Below are 14,187 nucleotides of genomic sequence, written 5' to 3'. Positions count from 1 at the left end.
GCGTGGGTATGAATCCCATCCTCGTCACGAATGTTAAGTGTGAAGTAATCAGGAGTCCGATTACTCTACACACGAGTAGTTTTACTCTGGTCGCTTACAACTGCTGATCTTGATGGCGGCGTGACTGAATGTCCAACATGCACTGGCACGCACACTATCCCATCAGAACCCCTGCTGCCCTTATCCCATCAGTGACTGTAGTGGCACGGCAAAGACTAGGGAGTTTTAGAATAACGTACGCCATTTTAGCACACGCTAGCGCTAAATTCAGCGCTTGCGTTAGCGCACGCTACGCAAGAGAGTTTTAGAATAGCATTTCAGTGCTGTGACAGAAAAGCCCAAACATCTCGCGCTTGCAACGCCACCAAGATACGGTCACAATTTTTATTTCACACATGAAATGCTGTAACTTGAGAACAAAACATCTCGTAAACCCTGAGATGGGGAACGATAAAAAAACCGTTCCCCATCTCAGGGTTTACAAGATGTCGATTAATTACCAGCTCGCCTGCACTCTCTCACTGCTTACAAAAAAAAACAAGTTTTTTTCTTTATCCAGAGCAACATTTTAGATTTGTTTAAACGTGAGAATGCGACGCGAGCGGTTGACCGGTCGTGTCCGCTTTCGTCACCTTGGCCAGAGAGGTCTCGTGTAGTGGCCTTAGCACATTGTACCCTCGCCGAGAAATGTTTGCATCGCAAGCATGAAGTTGCCGGTGATCGTTGCCAAACCGAGTGCAATGTCGTCCTGTATTGAAAATCGCAGTTGCGAGGATGCCGCCGACGTCGCACACATGACGACGCCAAAGCGGCCGCAGACATTGCCTGACATGGTCCTGGGAGTTTCCATTCTTTAACTGTGGTCGTCTTGGCTGTAGCCAACTTCTCATGACCAATCCTTCTTGGACGAGCGCAAACTCTTTGTGTACGCACGCAATTTCCGAAAAATAGCGCACGCAAGGCGTAAAACGTGGTTAGCGTTCGGCGCATGCGCAGTGGCGACGACGCTATTCTTTGCGTACGTAAAGCTTTTGCATGCGCTATTAGAGAGTTTTAGAATAACGTATGCAATTTTAGCGCGTGCCAGCGCTAAATTTAGCGTTGCATTAGCACACGCTACGCAAGAGAGTTTTAGAATAGCGTTTCTCCACAGCGACGCAAAGGCCCAAGCACTAATCTCAATGACAATCGCTGGATCGCGCTTTTCCGCTTGTTCGCTGCAGCGCAATTGAAGCCACCGGACGGCCATCTTGCTTGTAGACAATTTGCGGTTTTGCTAGCGTTTTGCTGCGGTTTTCCAGCGTGCTATAAACACGTTTTCTGCTCGTTCGTCATCATTCGCCGAAGTTTTTTAAGACCCTGTGTAACCGTTGAGACTTGCCGTTGTGAACACACGGAAAATTTTACGAAAGCACAGTGCTGCAGGAAAAAAGCAAAACTCGTTGAAAGTAAGTTTTGCCCGTCTTGCGGCGTGTTCAAAGCTTCCTTGGCACGCCGAAGTGCTGCGTCTCTGTGCCTTCGCACGTTTGGATACCGATCAAAAATCGACACCGTGCGGATGTTTTTTGCGAGTGCAATATGCGTGAAGCCGTATGTATGTAAAGACACAACTCGTCGAAAGCAAGTCTCACCGGCAGGCGCATAGCCAGGGCGAGTGTTCAGGTGTCAGAACACGCTCCGAAATGTTACTTTATTTTATATAAAGATATATATGTATATATATATCTTTATTGTGTGTTTCCCCCAGCACCTTGAAACACCCCCCGAAAATATTTTCTGGCTACGCCACTGGTCACTGGTCTCGCGGCCAAATCAAAGCTTCCTTGGCACGCCGAAGTGCTGCGTCTCTGTGCCTTCGCACGCTTGGATACCGATCAAGATTTGTTTCGGCGCCGTGTGGATGTGTTTTGCGAGTGCAATGTGCGTGAAGCGGTATGTACCTCTGGGCAGCGTTATACTTTTACTCTGACTGTGTTTGTAACTTTCGGCACTCGCGGTCCAGAAATGAGCTTGGTCCAGTGTCCAGTGGCGGCAAAAGAGGGGAGGGGAGGGAGGTGAAGAAGGAAAAAAAGGGCAGCATCAGTGGCACTTTTTTTTTTTTTTTGGTTTTGTTTACTAGACGCTTATAGCAATCAAATCAGTAGTACAAAATCTTCATTTATTTTTTGTGGCTTTTTTCTGCTGCACTGGACTTTCGTAAAAAATTTCACGTGTTCTCAACGGCAAGTAGTCTTAAAAATCATCTTGGACGAATGACAACGAATGAGTAGAAAAAGTGTCTTCAGCATGCTGCCGCCAGCCTCTGTAGCACCAGCAAAACTGCAAATCCTCTACAAGCAAGATAGCCGTCCGGTGGCTTCACTCGCGGGAGCGGGAAGCGCGATCCAGCAATTGTCATTGTGATCAGTGAGCCCAAGCCATAGAGTTATTATAATGTACCTAGAGGTTCAAGTGGCACTAGTGTGCTGATGCAAATTGAAGCAGACAGCAACCAGTCAAAAACTGACTCCCGGTAATGCATTTCTATGGGAAAAAGTGAGTGCATTTTCTCCCTGCGCTCAATCATAGCAGCAAATATCTCAATTCATACGTGCTAGGTAGCTTAGAAAGTTTCTCAGTCAGGCCGACAAAATAAATGGTCAGTTACGGCGTTTTTCTTTCAAATTCATTGCATTAAAAACGGTGCTGAAACACCTTCGTACGTGTATTTATGTGCACTGTCGGACACTGTTAGCACGAACACGACGTCGGCGCTTTTCAGCATGAGGGATATACGTGCCAAACGAATGAAGAACATCTGAAAATTAAGGGAGACGGCAAGAACTGTGCAGTAACACTGGATCAGTAACTACCCGTGCATGTAGATCAAAATTAATTGAAGGCCATGTAATCTATTCTGACTTTAAATAAGTAAGTACCACTTTATTCTTTCTGCTCTGAGCGAAGCTGCTTGTTCTACGTTCAAAATATCACCCGCACGCTCGAAATCTTTGAGAACAAGTGCCCGATAAAAGCTGCCCGGCAGAGAAAACTTTTCGTAGCCCACGGACTTTATTCTCTATGTTTTGAATGTTTTTATTCGCTCATGCACGGCGGGGTCATTTTCATATGGTGACAGGACTGGCATATTATCAATATATTAGCGACATTGGAATGCTGGCGAGCCTTGAACACACTCTATATTTCTTTTGATTGTAATTTTGCTTTGAATTGTCACTTGTTTTTACACACCTGCTGCAGAACATACGTTTGGGACAGAAATGTAGCGAAGTTAAACATTGTTCACTGATAAAGAAGAATGTGCCAACTAAAGCAATTACACCTTTACAGTGTTAATCAAGGTACATACTATTCGGTACGACCCAAATAACCAATAGTTTTGTGTTATATTTCAGCAAAGAGACAAAATGCATGCGCGTTTTCCTATAGGAGTGCACAGGAGCACCGGCAAAGTAGACTGGTTGCTGTCTGCTTCAACTTGCGTCACGGAAGTCGCATAGACACTAGCGCCAGTTGAACCTCTAGCGTACATTATAACAACTCTATGGCCCAAGCGGCCCAAGCATCTGGCGCTTGCAACGCCACCAAGATAGTCACAATTTTTATTTCACGCACGAAATGCTGTAACTTGAGGAAAAAACAAGTTTTTGTTTGTTTGTTTTTTTGTTTTGTTTTTTTGGCCCATAGTAACAGTTTAGATTTGTTCAAACATGAGAATGTGATGCGAACGGTCGACCGGTCGTGTCCATTCGCAGAAAGGTCTCGTGTACTGACCTTCGCACACCGTACCTTCGCCGAGAAATGTTCGTGCGTCGCAAGCATCAAGTTACCGGCGATCGTTGCCCTTTACTGGGTTTCCCAAGACGACTGCAACGTCGTCCCGTATTGAAAATCGCAGTCGCGAGGATGTCGCCGACGGCTCGCTCACGACGCCGCTAACGCCGCCATATTCCTGGGAGTCGCCATTTTTTTAACTCCGCTCGTCTTGGCTTTAGCCAACTCATTACGAATCCATCTTGGAGGAACGCAACTTGGAGCGTAGTACGCTAGAATAGCGCACGCAAAACGCAAAACTAGAGCACTACTGGCACTACGCCAAACGTGGTTAGCGTTTGGCGAATTAGCAGTGGCGACGACGCTATTTGCGTACACAGAGCTTTTGCGTGCGCTCCCGGTTATGTCTGTTTTCCCTCTTTACGCGCCGCATTATCAGCCCGTTCATACGCTTCGCGGACGTTCGGAGCGTCGCGCAAATTACGTCCGCGTAAATTTCGACATTTTCAGTTCTAGGTGACGCCTCTTGTAATTTTAGTGGAGCCCAACAACAACTTCTCGGGGCAAACAATTTTAACATTGTGTTAAATAGAAGTAACATAGGCATCCGAGATATATTTGTCGTATCGCGTCGGTGGTTCAGTGGTAGAATACTCGCCTGCCACGCGGGTGGCCCGGGTTCGATTCCCGGCCGACGCAAGTTTTTTTTTTTTTTTTTTTTTTTTTTTTTTTTTCATGTTTTTATTTGCGAAAGACACCGCTGCCAGAGCTTTCCCCGAGTGTCGCGTTCTGGTCTGTTTATACAGAACATTTGTAATTGTATTTCGCGCTACAATCAATATTTGCGGCTTGGGTCACTTTGGGGTAGCCGATGTGTTTCCTCTCACCTAATCTGTTTTCCAATCGATGTTTAACGTAACCGCGAATCCGATAACCTTCGCAAACGTAGATTGAATGAAGTCACTCACCACACCTAAGTAATGCGGTGGTGACACCGCATCCGTACACAAATCCCAAACAAAACTAATAAAGAAAAGAAAAAAAAAATGAGCAAACAATTTTTAGCAGCATTGCAGAGGCACCTGTGCCACTTGAGTCCAACTTCGTTCACACGCCTCTACTTAAATGAAATTTGAGCGTCACTCTCGAAAGCAAGAGCTGTGTCGTCTGTTTCGTCCTCTTGTGTGTTTCTTTCGTTTTAAGTCAATGTCGATCACCAACACTCTTAAGTCTTTATTTAATTTGTGTGTTGTCAACTAAACATATTTTCTTGAAAGAGCACAAAAAAACTGAGCCTAGGGCAGCGAATAAAATCCTCAATAATATTTTAAATAATGTTTAATAGTAGAAGTATGATATAATCAAAACCAAAACTAACCTGCTACTTTACTGAAACGCCATCCTGTGGTGACGTCAGAGGTTGTATAAACATTAGCACGTGGGCAGTTTGAGCCTGTTTCACCCAGCGTCAGAAGCAGTCGGAAGGCCATCGCGATCGTCCGTGCGAAATAATGGACTATGATTCACCAAGCTCGTCTCGGTCAAGCAGTGACCAGGAAACGTTTTAAGATTCTCAACACGAGATTTCAGACGATTCATTGTTCGCATTCGATCCGCCATCGTCGCCTCCGAGGGGACCTCTCGTAGGGGCTGCATTTGCGATTCGCCGACATGTGGATCCAGATGCCGTTTCGAATCAGAAGGGCATGGAAGGATTTTATTTACTAGCAAGGTGTGAACTGTTTTCTAGCATGTTGCGAACGCTAGAAGCCAGCGTTCGCATCGGATTGCTCGGACCCACTTCCATCGTAGAGACTTCTTGGTTGGAAACCAATAAGATGACACTCTGCCGCATTTCTTGGTGGTGTTATTGCACCCTAAAGCCAATAACCAATTACCCCCCCCCCCCCCCCGCCATCGCAAGCTGAAAATATATGTGACTTTTCAGCAAATATTGATTGGGTGGTTGCCTGACACCTTATTAAAACAATTAATTTTAGATTAATTTTCACCATGTTGAATAAACCTGAGACTGGGGCAGAAATGAGCATATAAGTCGAAGGAACAGAGAAGGACAGGACGACGTTTTGTGATTGGGCAGGCAATGTTGGAAAATTGAGAAGAAACATTTCTGCAGTCCTGAATGAAGATGATTAAAGAATGTAGCAAAAAGTATCACGAGTGCTACATATTCGACTTTAAGTATCAAGTTCTTTCTCAAGGACCATAAACTTGGAATGCTGCTTCGTGCAGTCATTAATGAGAATGGTACTTGGCAGAAAGTGGTTTTAAAGTTTCTCCCGCAAGGGTTCGACTATGCATGCTGGAAGAAATCATTGTCTATGAGAAATTCAAATGAATTGACAGATTGGACTGATACATTTCGAGCCTGGTAGGTTCTTCGTCAGTCCAAACAAGAACGCTTTGTTTTCCTTTTTTTTTCAATCGAAGAAAAAACGGCCGAAAAGAAGAAGTAATTGGAAAAATGCTTACCGTTTATCGGGTATCTACTCACATAAATTCTAGCTTAAAAGTTTAATATATCCCGATAAAAAGGCAGTAAAAAGTATTAAAGTAATTAAATATAATATTATTAACGCCATTATTATCACAAAACCAGTTTTTGGGACATGTGGTTGGACATAAGCCAACTATACCTGGTGTCATGTGAAGCCGACGAGAGGCCTAATATTAAGCATTTGCCAATGTCACATTAAACAATGAAGTGATAAAAAAAAGGAAAAGCAACAGTGCCACACCGATTAGAAGATCTCAATTAAATGTCCATAAAAAAAGACTGCAATGACCCTTTCGAACTGTTAAGGCCCTTCGTTTCTAAAGTTTTAAATTTATAAATAAATTCAGATTCTTTATATTTTCGATCTCTGGTGGTTTGAAAGCGCCCTGGAGTATAATAAAATTAAAATCAGAAAGTCAGTTATGCCCTGCGGAGTTTAAGTGACGAGAAACTGGTTCAGCAACGTGTTTACGTATGTGACTTTTATGTAGATTCATGCATTTTCTTATGCTTGTTTTAGTTTCTCCTATGTATTGAATTAGGCATTTTTTACATTGAATCAAATAAATAACATTTTCCGAATTACAGTCAAAGTTACGATGGTGGACCAACATGGGGAATCCCATGTTGGTCCATCCCTTCAATGTAAGCCCCGATTAAGGGCAATTTTTTGGTTCGACACCGTAAATAGACACGGAAAAAAAAAAATTACGCCCCAAATTTGAAGGAAAATGAGCCCTCAAAGTATGGAACCCTATTCGTAAACAATATGTGCCGTAGACGACGGAACACGTTTTCTAAAGAGTGGTATGTGTTTGTTTCAGGACCCGGAAGGGGAGTATGAGTCCGTGTGCCACTTCCTGGGCCTGACCGGCAGGGAAGGGGCCCAGCAGGGGCAGTCGGGCCTGGCCACCAGCTGCCTCTCCTGGGCCACCTCGGAGCCCCACATCCTCCTGCGCACCTGGTGCCAGGACTATGGCAACTTCGTCGGCAAGTCTCCGATTGCTGCCAGGGTGGGTGGTCTCCTGCCTCGGCGCTTGCGAGCAAAGAGAACCATCTTTTTTTTTTTCGCCGCAATGATGAACTATGCTCGGTCTCCACCCAAAGGTCTGCTAGCAGTCGGATCCGGATGCCAAAAGTTGAAAACTTACCGTTACTTGGTTCAAAAGAAAAATTTTCTGAAATGTTAAATAAGAAAGTGGTATCCGACCTAGCCTGCTACTATGTGGATTTAAATGGTGTCTGCAACGGAAAATGGGCCTCAATTTCTGATTGAATAGTTTCGAAAATCGCTTATACTGTAACTTTCTTTTATCAGATTACAGCAAGTTCTTAAACCCTGACCGCCCACACTACATTTGGGCAGAGATTGAGCGGTTGGTGATACATAGTTTATATTTGCAGCTAGAGAAACATGGTTCCCTTTTCTCCCAAGTACCCGTTACATACAACGATAAAGAACGATAAAATGGAACCAACTCTTTTTGTATAAATTTCAACAAATCGGCTTTGCAAGTTTCAGAGCCATAATTTACCCAACAGAGTGCAGCTAGATGGTCCATAATTTGCTTTGCAAAAGTTTCTATGGAAGATGGCAAGTTGGAAGTAGGAACCAATATTTTTGCTGCGAGTGATGGGGGCATGTGAAGAAAGACAAAGGTGAGGCAAAGTTATCTTGTTTGTAATGCCTCCAGGCTTGGAAACTATGAAAATAGATAAATTAATTTCTGTCAAATCAAATTGCCTAGGTTCTTTGCTTGAAGGTGTTGACAAACACGAAGGCATGACTCTGCTTACCTTACCGAGAGGAAGTTTTGTTTTGGCTCGTAAAGTTTGATTCATGCACTATTGCCCCTAGATACATAAGAAGAATAAAAAAGCAAGTGCACTACAGATGTGCACCATTCTGGTAAATTACTGCATACTAGCTTGCTGTACTAATTTCGTTGATTTATTTAAAGGGGGTCCAATTCGTTAGCTCATGCAGCGTTGCATCGAGGCCTACGTTATCATCCTTAACTCTAGATTAAGTATGCATATAATAACTTAGCTAGGGAATAAGTAGCTCTGTGTGCATATGATTTGAAAGGTACAGGAAATAAGGCAATACTACGTGATACGTCACATCAGCTGCCATTGCCTTGCTGCTTAGTGCATACCTTCTCCAGCAGACATTTTGCATCATTGAATCTGATTTTCTCGGCAAGAGCAAGTAACATATAAGCCACGTGTAAACGCCTGTTGCAACGACCCCTGGCAGTATAGTGGTGTCTTCGAAATCGGGGAGGTTGCAGCTACCTCACTGGAAACTGTCAATAGATCTGGTCAACTCTCTGCTATAACCTGTTGCAACATAGGAAGAGGAGCCCCTCCTCAAATGCTCTCTTCTCGCCGCAGTTGGTGGTTTCCTCCTCTCCACTTGCCTTCCCTCTAGCGTTTTCTCTGCTAAACTGGAAAGGGTGGATGGCTTTGTGTAAGGAGCTGGCCCCGATATTCTTAGCACGCAACAGACTGTATGGTGAAGGCCCCAACGGGCGCCGTTACTCCGTTGCCTCTCTCAGAGCCTGGTGGAGTGCCGCTGGCGCTGGGCACAGCCCCGCCTGCTGCTGCTGCCCGGCCGCTACGACCAGCTGTTCCAGTACTACCACAGCCGGGCGTGCCGGCTGTGCCACAGCGTGCCCAAGGACCCCTCCGTCTGCCTGGTGTGCGGCACCCTCGTCTGCCTGAGGGAGAACTGCTGCCGGCAGCAGGCCTACTACGAGGCCGTCCACGTGCGTAACCTGCAGGCGCCCACCGCCGTCGTGTGCCCGGTTTCACCTTACGATGTGCCTCGATGGATGCTATGAGCATCCGATGCTTCACAGCTTTTGTACCATCTGGGAGAAAACATGTGGTGGACAAAGCTTAACATGAACACTACAAAGCTTGACACCTTTGTCGTGTTCTTTGTGTCATCCTCATCTCGAGAGTAAAGCTTTCTTCCTCTGCCGAGTGATGACCTGCAAAGATGCTAGACTACTATCTAGATGTACAGTGTCTCGCAGGTTCACCTTTTGCTTAATTAACCTTTATTTCTTCCATGGACTTTGCAATAATGCATTGAGGCTTTCCGCCCCTGGGTTGGTTTTGCGCACGATGCTCCGCGGGTGAAACGGACAATGCTCCGTCCTAGTATAACGTGCGGAATTGCGTGTCGTTTGAACGGTGCAGCACTCTATCAACTGTGGAGCGGGCACGGCCATCTTCTTGGCAGTGAACTCGTCCACCATCATTGTGATTCGCGGCAAGAGGGCCTGCCTCTGGGGCTCAGTCTACCTGGACAGCTTCGGAGAAGAGGACAGGGACCTCAAGTAAGCCGATTTGTGGAAAAGACTTTTTTTTTTCTGTTCCGTCCAAAAGACTGGTTTTCTCGATTCCACATGGCACACCCTCTAAGGACTGGCAGGTTTCTTATAATGTAGTGTTGCTGTGCGAGTTCATCTAGTAGTAGGTTGACCAGACATCCCGTTCTGGCCAGGACAGTCCCGTCTTAAAGGTTCATTTCTACCATTATGTCATGTTGTCTAAATATATCATGTTTTCATGGGAACTTGCTTGCGACATCAGTGCCGGGCGAGTAAAGAAATTTAAAATATGGATTCCTCGTGACGATGTTTTGTCTGCACAGATGCACATACGGAGCACTTTTCTATATTACTATATTTGGCATGCTTAGGCTTTACAGAATGAGTGAGAAAGGTGCTTGTGTACTCAACGACACAAAGAAAAGCCCCAGAAACGTGTGCATTTTCATTGTGAGCTGAATACTAGTAGCAGAGCTTTTTTCTTTCTGTCTTGCTTTGCCCCCCCTCCTTTTTTTCCTTTTCCTCCCTTTCCCCTCGATGTCCCGTTTTCAACTCTGAGCAGTAAGGCCACCCTATCTAGTTGTTGTTTTCAGGAGCTTGTTGCAACAGACCTTTAATTTGGTTTGCTCTACTACACATGATAGAATGCAGACACTGTTATGACGAAGTTTGATTAACATTGTGCAGCTTTTTAATTGCTATTTACATTTATGTAAATGAGAGCCTGGCAGCCAAAGTGCATCCGTGATGCATCTAGCGATTTATGCGGTACTTCTTTTTTTTTTTTTTTACGAAGGTGTAACATATGAGGACAGAGCCAATAATTTTGTCGTCTCTCGAGGACCCTTTGGTAGAGCTGTCCTTTGGAAGGAATGCAGTCTTCTATTGCACACAGAGATTCTTTGGGGCAGTGAGTGGAGCGTATGCTTTGTCGCAGGCGTGGCAAGCCACTCTACCTGAGTGTGGAACGGTACCAGCTTCTGCAGGAGCAATGGACGACGCACGCATTCGACCACACCTCCAAGCGCTGGGTGTGGCACAAGGACAACCTGTGATGCTTCCTCCCTCTGCTTCCCCCTCTCACCCCTTGACGCCCCACAGCTCCCCTAGGTTTGTTGTTTCGCAGAATGCTACTGCCTATATACATATGTACAGGAGGCGCACGTTACATAGGATCTTTCCCAGAGAGGACAGCTCTAGGCTGACACAAGAAGCAAGGAAGAAATGGCTGCTTGTTTGCATTAAAGAAGGGAAAAATTCTGGACTCTTGCCTGTGTGTTTTTATTGTTTATTTAGTGTTGATTTATTTAGCTATATACTTTCACAATCGGAGGTGTTATTGACAGGAGTTTGTTACATAGTGTGCAATAAACATGAAGCCACAGCAGCCGGAGAAGCGTATTTTGTTTCACGTTAAGTCCAGCCCCAGTCGACGCCACGATCCAATGGGGTAAATTAAGCAGCACCTAAAGTACATTGACGCAACAGTCGTCTTTGTGCATTTGATATCGCCAGCTAAACCAAACATGCACACAAAAGAAAGCGCAGGATCATGCCACATTCACTTGCGTGGTTAGCTTAAGGGCTGTTCAAAGAGGACACTTCAAGAATGCGCAAAGCGACACATCTCCACCGTATGAAGCGTAACAATCCGCTTCCGTCCATTTTCTTTGCCGGGGGGAAAGCTTCACTTTGTCAACGTCCCTTTTTATCCTCCACAGAGGCCTAGAGCATGCTCATCACGTGCGTTCAGACAGCCACTGGCACGCTCTGTTGGCTGTCAGTCAATCGCTCGAGGCCTCTGCTGTTGTTCGAGTTCCGAAAACGGGAAGGGGATGGATACCATTGGCGGGTGGTGCGTGACGTCGAGTCTGTCGAGCACTGAGGTCACAGAAAAGCAGAGGAGGCGATGTAGGGTTACCAACTCTTCAATAAAGGAAGTGGGGACGGAGGAGAAGGGAGATACAAAGGGGGTTTATACAAATGATGATGATACGAGGCGCCCGCTGCAATTTTCGGCTTGCCGTTGCTCTTGCATGTTAAAGCGGCTGAAGCCTTGCAGCCGACACTAGACACCGCAGCACTGCTTCGTGCAATTCGTGTGAACTTCGTGTTTCGCAGCGTGGTGCACATCGTTGGGCATACGTTGGATCACACAAGATTTCTAGCCGGACTATCTGGACCAAATGCGGGACATATAGCTGTCCCGACTGGGACAATGCGGGACTCGGGACACCTTATGAAAAGTCGGGACAGTCCTGCAAAATCCGGGACGGTTGGTAACCCTAAGGCGAGGAGGAAAGCCGTGATGTTTCACTGGTGGGTGTCCAAACAAAAGACGGATTGCTGGACTTCAACTTTCACTTCATATGGCGAACAAGTGTCGCTTCATGCGTTCTGAAGTATCCTGTTAAGATACCCCTTTAGCCAGTGATATACACCGTTTCACGATAAATTGCGAACTGTGTAGGCTACGTCCCCTGCGACCAAATGAGAGCATCTAGGCATGTGACACCATGTCACAGGAATGTTTGCGCCCCTGCGCCAAATGCAAGGCCCGGAGGATCCGGCTGTTGTTTGCTGCAAAACCAACCAACTTCGGATGAACATCCACCGCCGCAACATTGCCGTCCGCTAGGGTAGCGAGCTTCTCGGGATCAGTTCATGAAACAGCTATACGCTGAATTTACCTGCAAATCTGTGGTGGGTGCTAATCCAGGACAATGTTTTAAGCAGAAGCGGTCAATTGCAGGTCTGTGATCGTTCAAACATTGTTCAAAAGCCACATTGTTCTGGGAAAATTCAAACTAAGCATTGTTGAAAAGTTAGGTGACTTCGTCTTTCTTACGCGTCGTGTAGCATAGTGACAATAGAGATGCAATCGCACGAGTTTAATTGTCGTTAAAACAAAATAAAGCCTAGAACCACTTCTCTGCGTGGACGGTGCTGTTGCTGTGGCATTAACGAGGCCTTTGTGGCCTCGACCATGGACTGCTGTCCCGTGTTCTGCTACGACGCTCTTGTTGGGTCACGGGGGCCGCAGCCTCGACAGTTCGCCAAGTTATCGTGAAGCAGTATGGCAAGCGCACAGTGCCATGGCGATGCACTTCTGGCGCTGCTTGATTGGCTCAATCAGATCATTGCATTGGCTGCGGCCGGACGTAATGTGAAAAAGGGCTCCTTATGGCACAAAACATTATTATTGTTAACAATTTGAGCTACAGGTGCTCATCCTACATCTAAGAAAGATGGAAATTACTGAATGTCTCGAGAAGCCCCTGGGGAACAGCAATTTGTGTACAACTTGCCCCCCCCCCCCCCCCTTCCCCAAAAAAAAAATTTTTTTTTTTTTTTGCAAAAATAATGAATACATTGCCGAACGCTCATTCTCCACCCAGATGTAGCAGCACTAGCTGTACAAGCCAAATGCCGAAGTTTCAGCACTAACCGTCTTTCAAAAGTTGGTGATTTTCTGAAATATTTAATTGGAAAAATGGGGCCCATTCTCGGCTAGTGTTTGGTAACTCTGAAGCTCTGTTCGCTGCCATTCTTCGGTTCAAAATTTCAAAAAACCACATGTAACTTTTGAATAAAACAACGATTAGAGCTAAAACTTTGACATCTAGTTCGGACCGGTAGTGCAACATTTAAGCGGAGAATGAGCCTTCGGCGATGCGTAGTTTATTTTTGCGGTTAAAAAACACGTGCAAGTTGTTGTTGTTACGGATAATAACCATAAATGAGAATCGCGCGTTTGTAGTTTGAACAACTGGCTATATTTTTCGTTCCAAACGGTGCACTCGAGCAAGCGCTCAAAGAAAAGCGAACGGAGAGTGTGATGGGCGTCATCAGATATCCGGCGCAAACAAAAACAGAAAAAGAAAAAGCTCGAGTTACACCCAAGCACTTCTTATGAGTTGTGAATGTGGAAGCGTGCAAGCCTCTCGTCCGCTCCCTTTTTTGTCTGCTGCATACTTTTCGTCGCCAGTCAGCGCGCGTGCTCGCCTGGGCACGCTGACCTTGGATGCTCCGTGTTAACGGCGCGCGGATGGACACGCAGCGCCATGGGGTGAGCAGTCGTGGAAACTGACGAGCGCAGCGGCCAATGGGAGCCCCGTCAACGCGTGCCAGCCAATGGAACTGAAGGCGAAATCCATCAGCTTTACTTCGCTCCTATTGGGATCGCAAAAACTAGGTGCCGTTTTCGCACTTCAAACTGATGACATCAGCTCGCTCCATAGGACATTTAATGCTTTCGCATTGAAACATTCCCCGCATTCGTGACGTAGCAGGTCTCGCGTGGTTATGAGCTTTGCTGTTGGTGGTGTTGTCAGCGTTGTGGTGGTGTCAATAGTGTCAAAGCGTTGCAACTGAGCCATTCAAAGCACCCGTGGGGTGACTAGCGTGTGACTGGCCCAGGGAGCACGTAGGTTCCACAGCACTGTCAGCTTGGGGGTGAATGGGGTTGGAAAAACAACTTTTGTCCAAATTTTGAGCAACGGGCTAACCTTCTAGGGGGAGAATGGCTGTGTCCGGGTGCACAAACAAGGG

The 14,187-nt window shown here is 46.0% G+C and overlaps 1 protein-coding gene and 1 non-coding gene across 2 annotated transcripts in view; both read left to right on the top strand.

Moving 5' to 3' along the window:
* The window catches only part of LOC8035393 (E3 ubiquitin-protein ligase ubr3), a 77,313-nt gene extending 66,413 nt beyond the window's left edge, over positions 1–10,900 (top strand). Inside the window, exons 33-36 of the mRNA XM_029990160.4 lie at positions 7,117–7,305; positions 8,854–9,063; positions 9,503–9,642; positions 10,574–10,900. Coding sequence (XP_029846020.3) covers positions 7,117–7,305; positions 8,854–9,063; positions 9,503–9,642; positions 10,574–10,691 — 657 coding nt within the window. The 3' untranslated portion in view covers positions 10,692–10,900. The remainder of the gene's footprint in view (positions 1–7,116; positions 7,306–8,853; positions 9,064–9,502; positions 9,643–10,573) is intronic.
* On the top strand, positions 4,403–4,473 carry Trnag-gcc. The gene has a single exon. It is a non-coding gene; the product is annotated as a tRNA-Gly (tRNA).
* Positions 10,901–14,187: the final 3,287 nt, after the last annotated feature.

Source organism: Ixodes scapularis, unplaced genomic scaffold (assembly GCF_016920785.2).
Source record: "Ixodes scapularis isolate PalLabHiFi unplaced genomic scaffold, ASM1692078v2 PGA_scaffold5__190_contigs__length_132052651, whole genome shotgun sequence".
Lineage (NCBI taxonomy): Eukaryota > Metazoa > Arthropoda > Arachnida > Ixodida > Ixodidae > Ixodes > Ixodes scapularis.
Note: the sequence above shows the minus strand (reverse complement) of the source record. Positions and strands in the feature narration are given on the sequence as shown.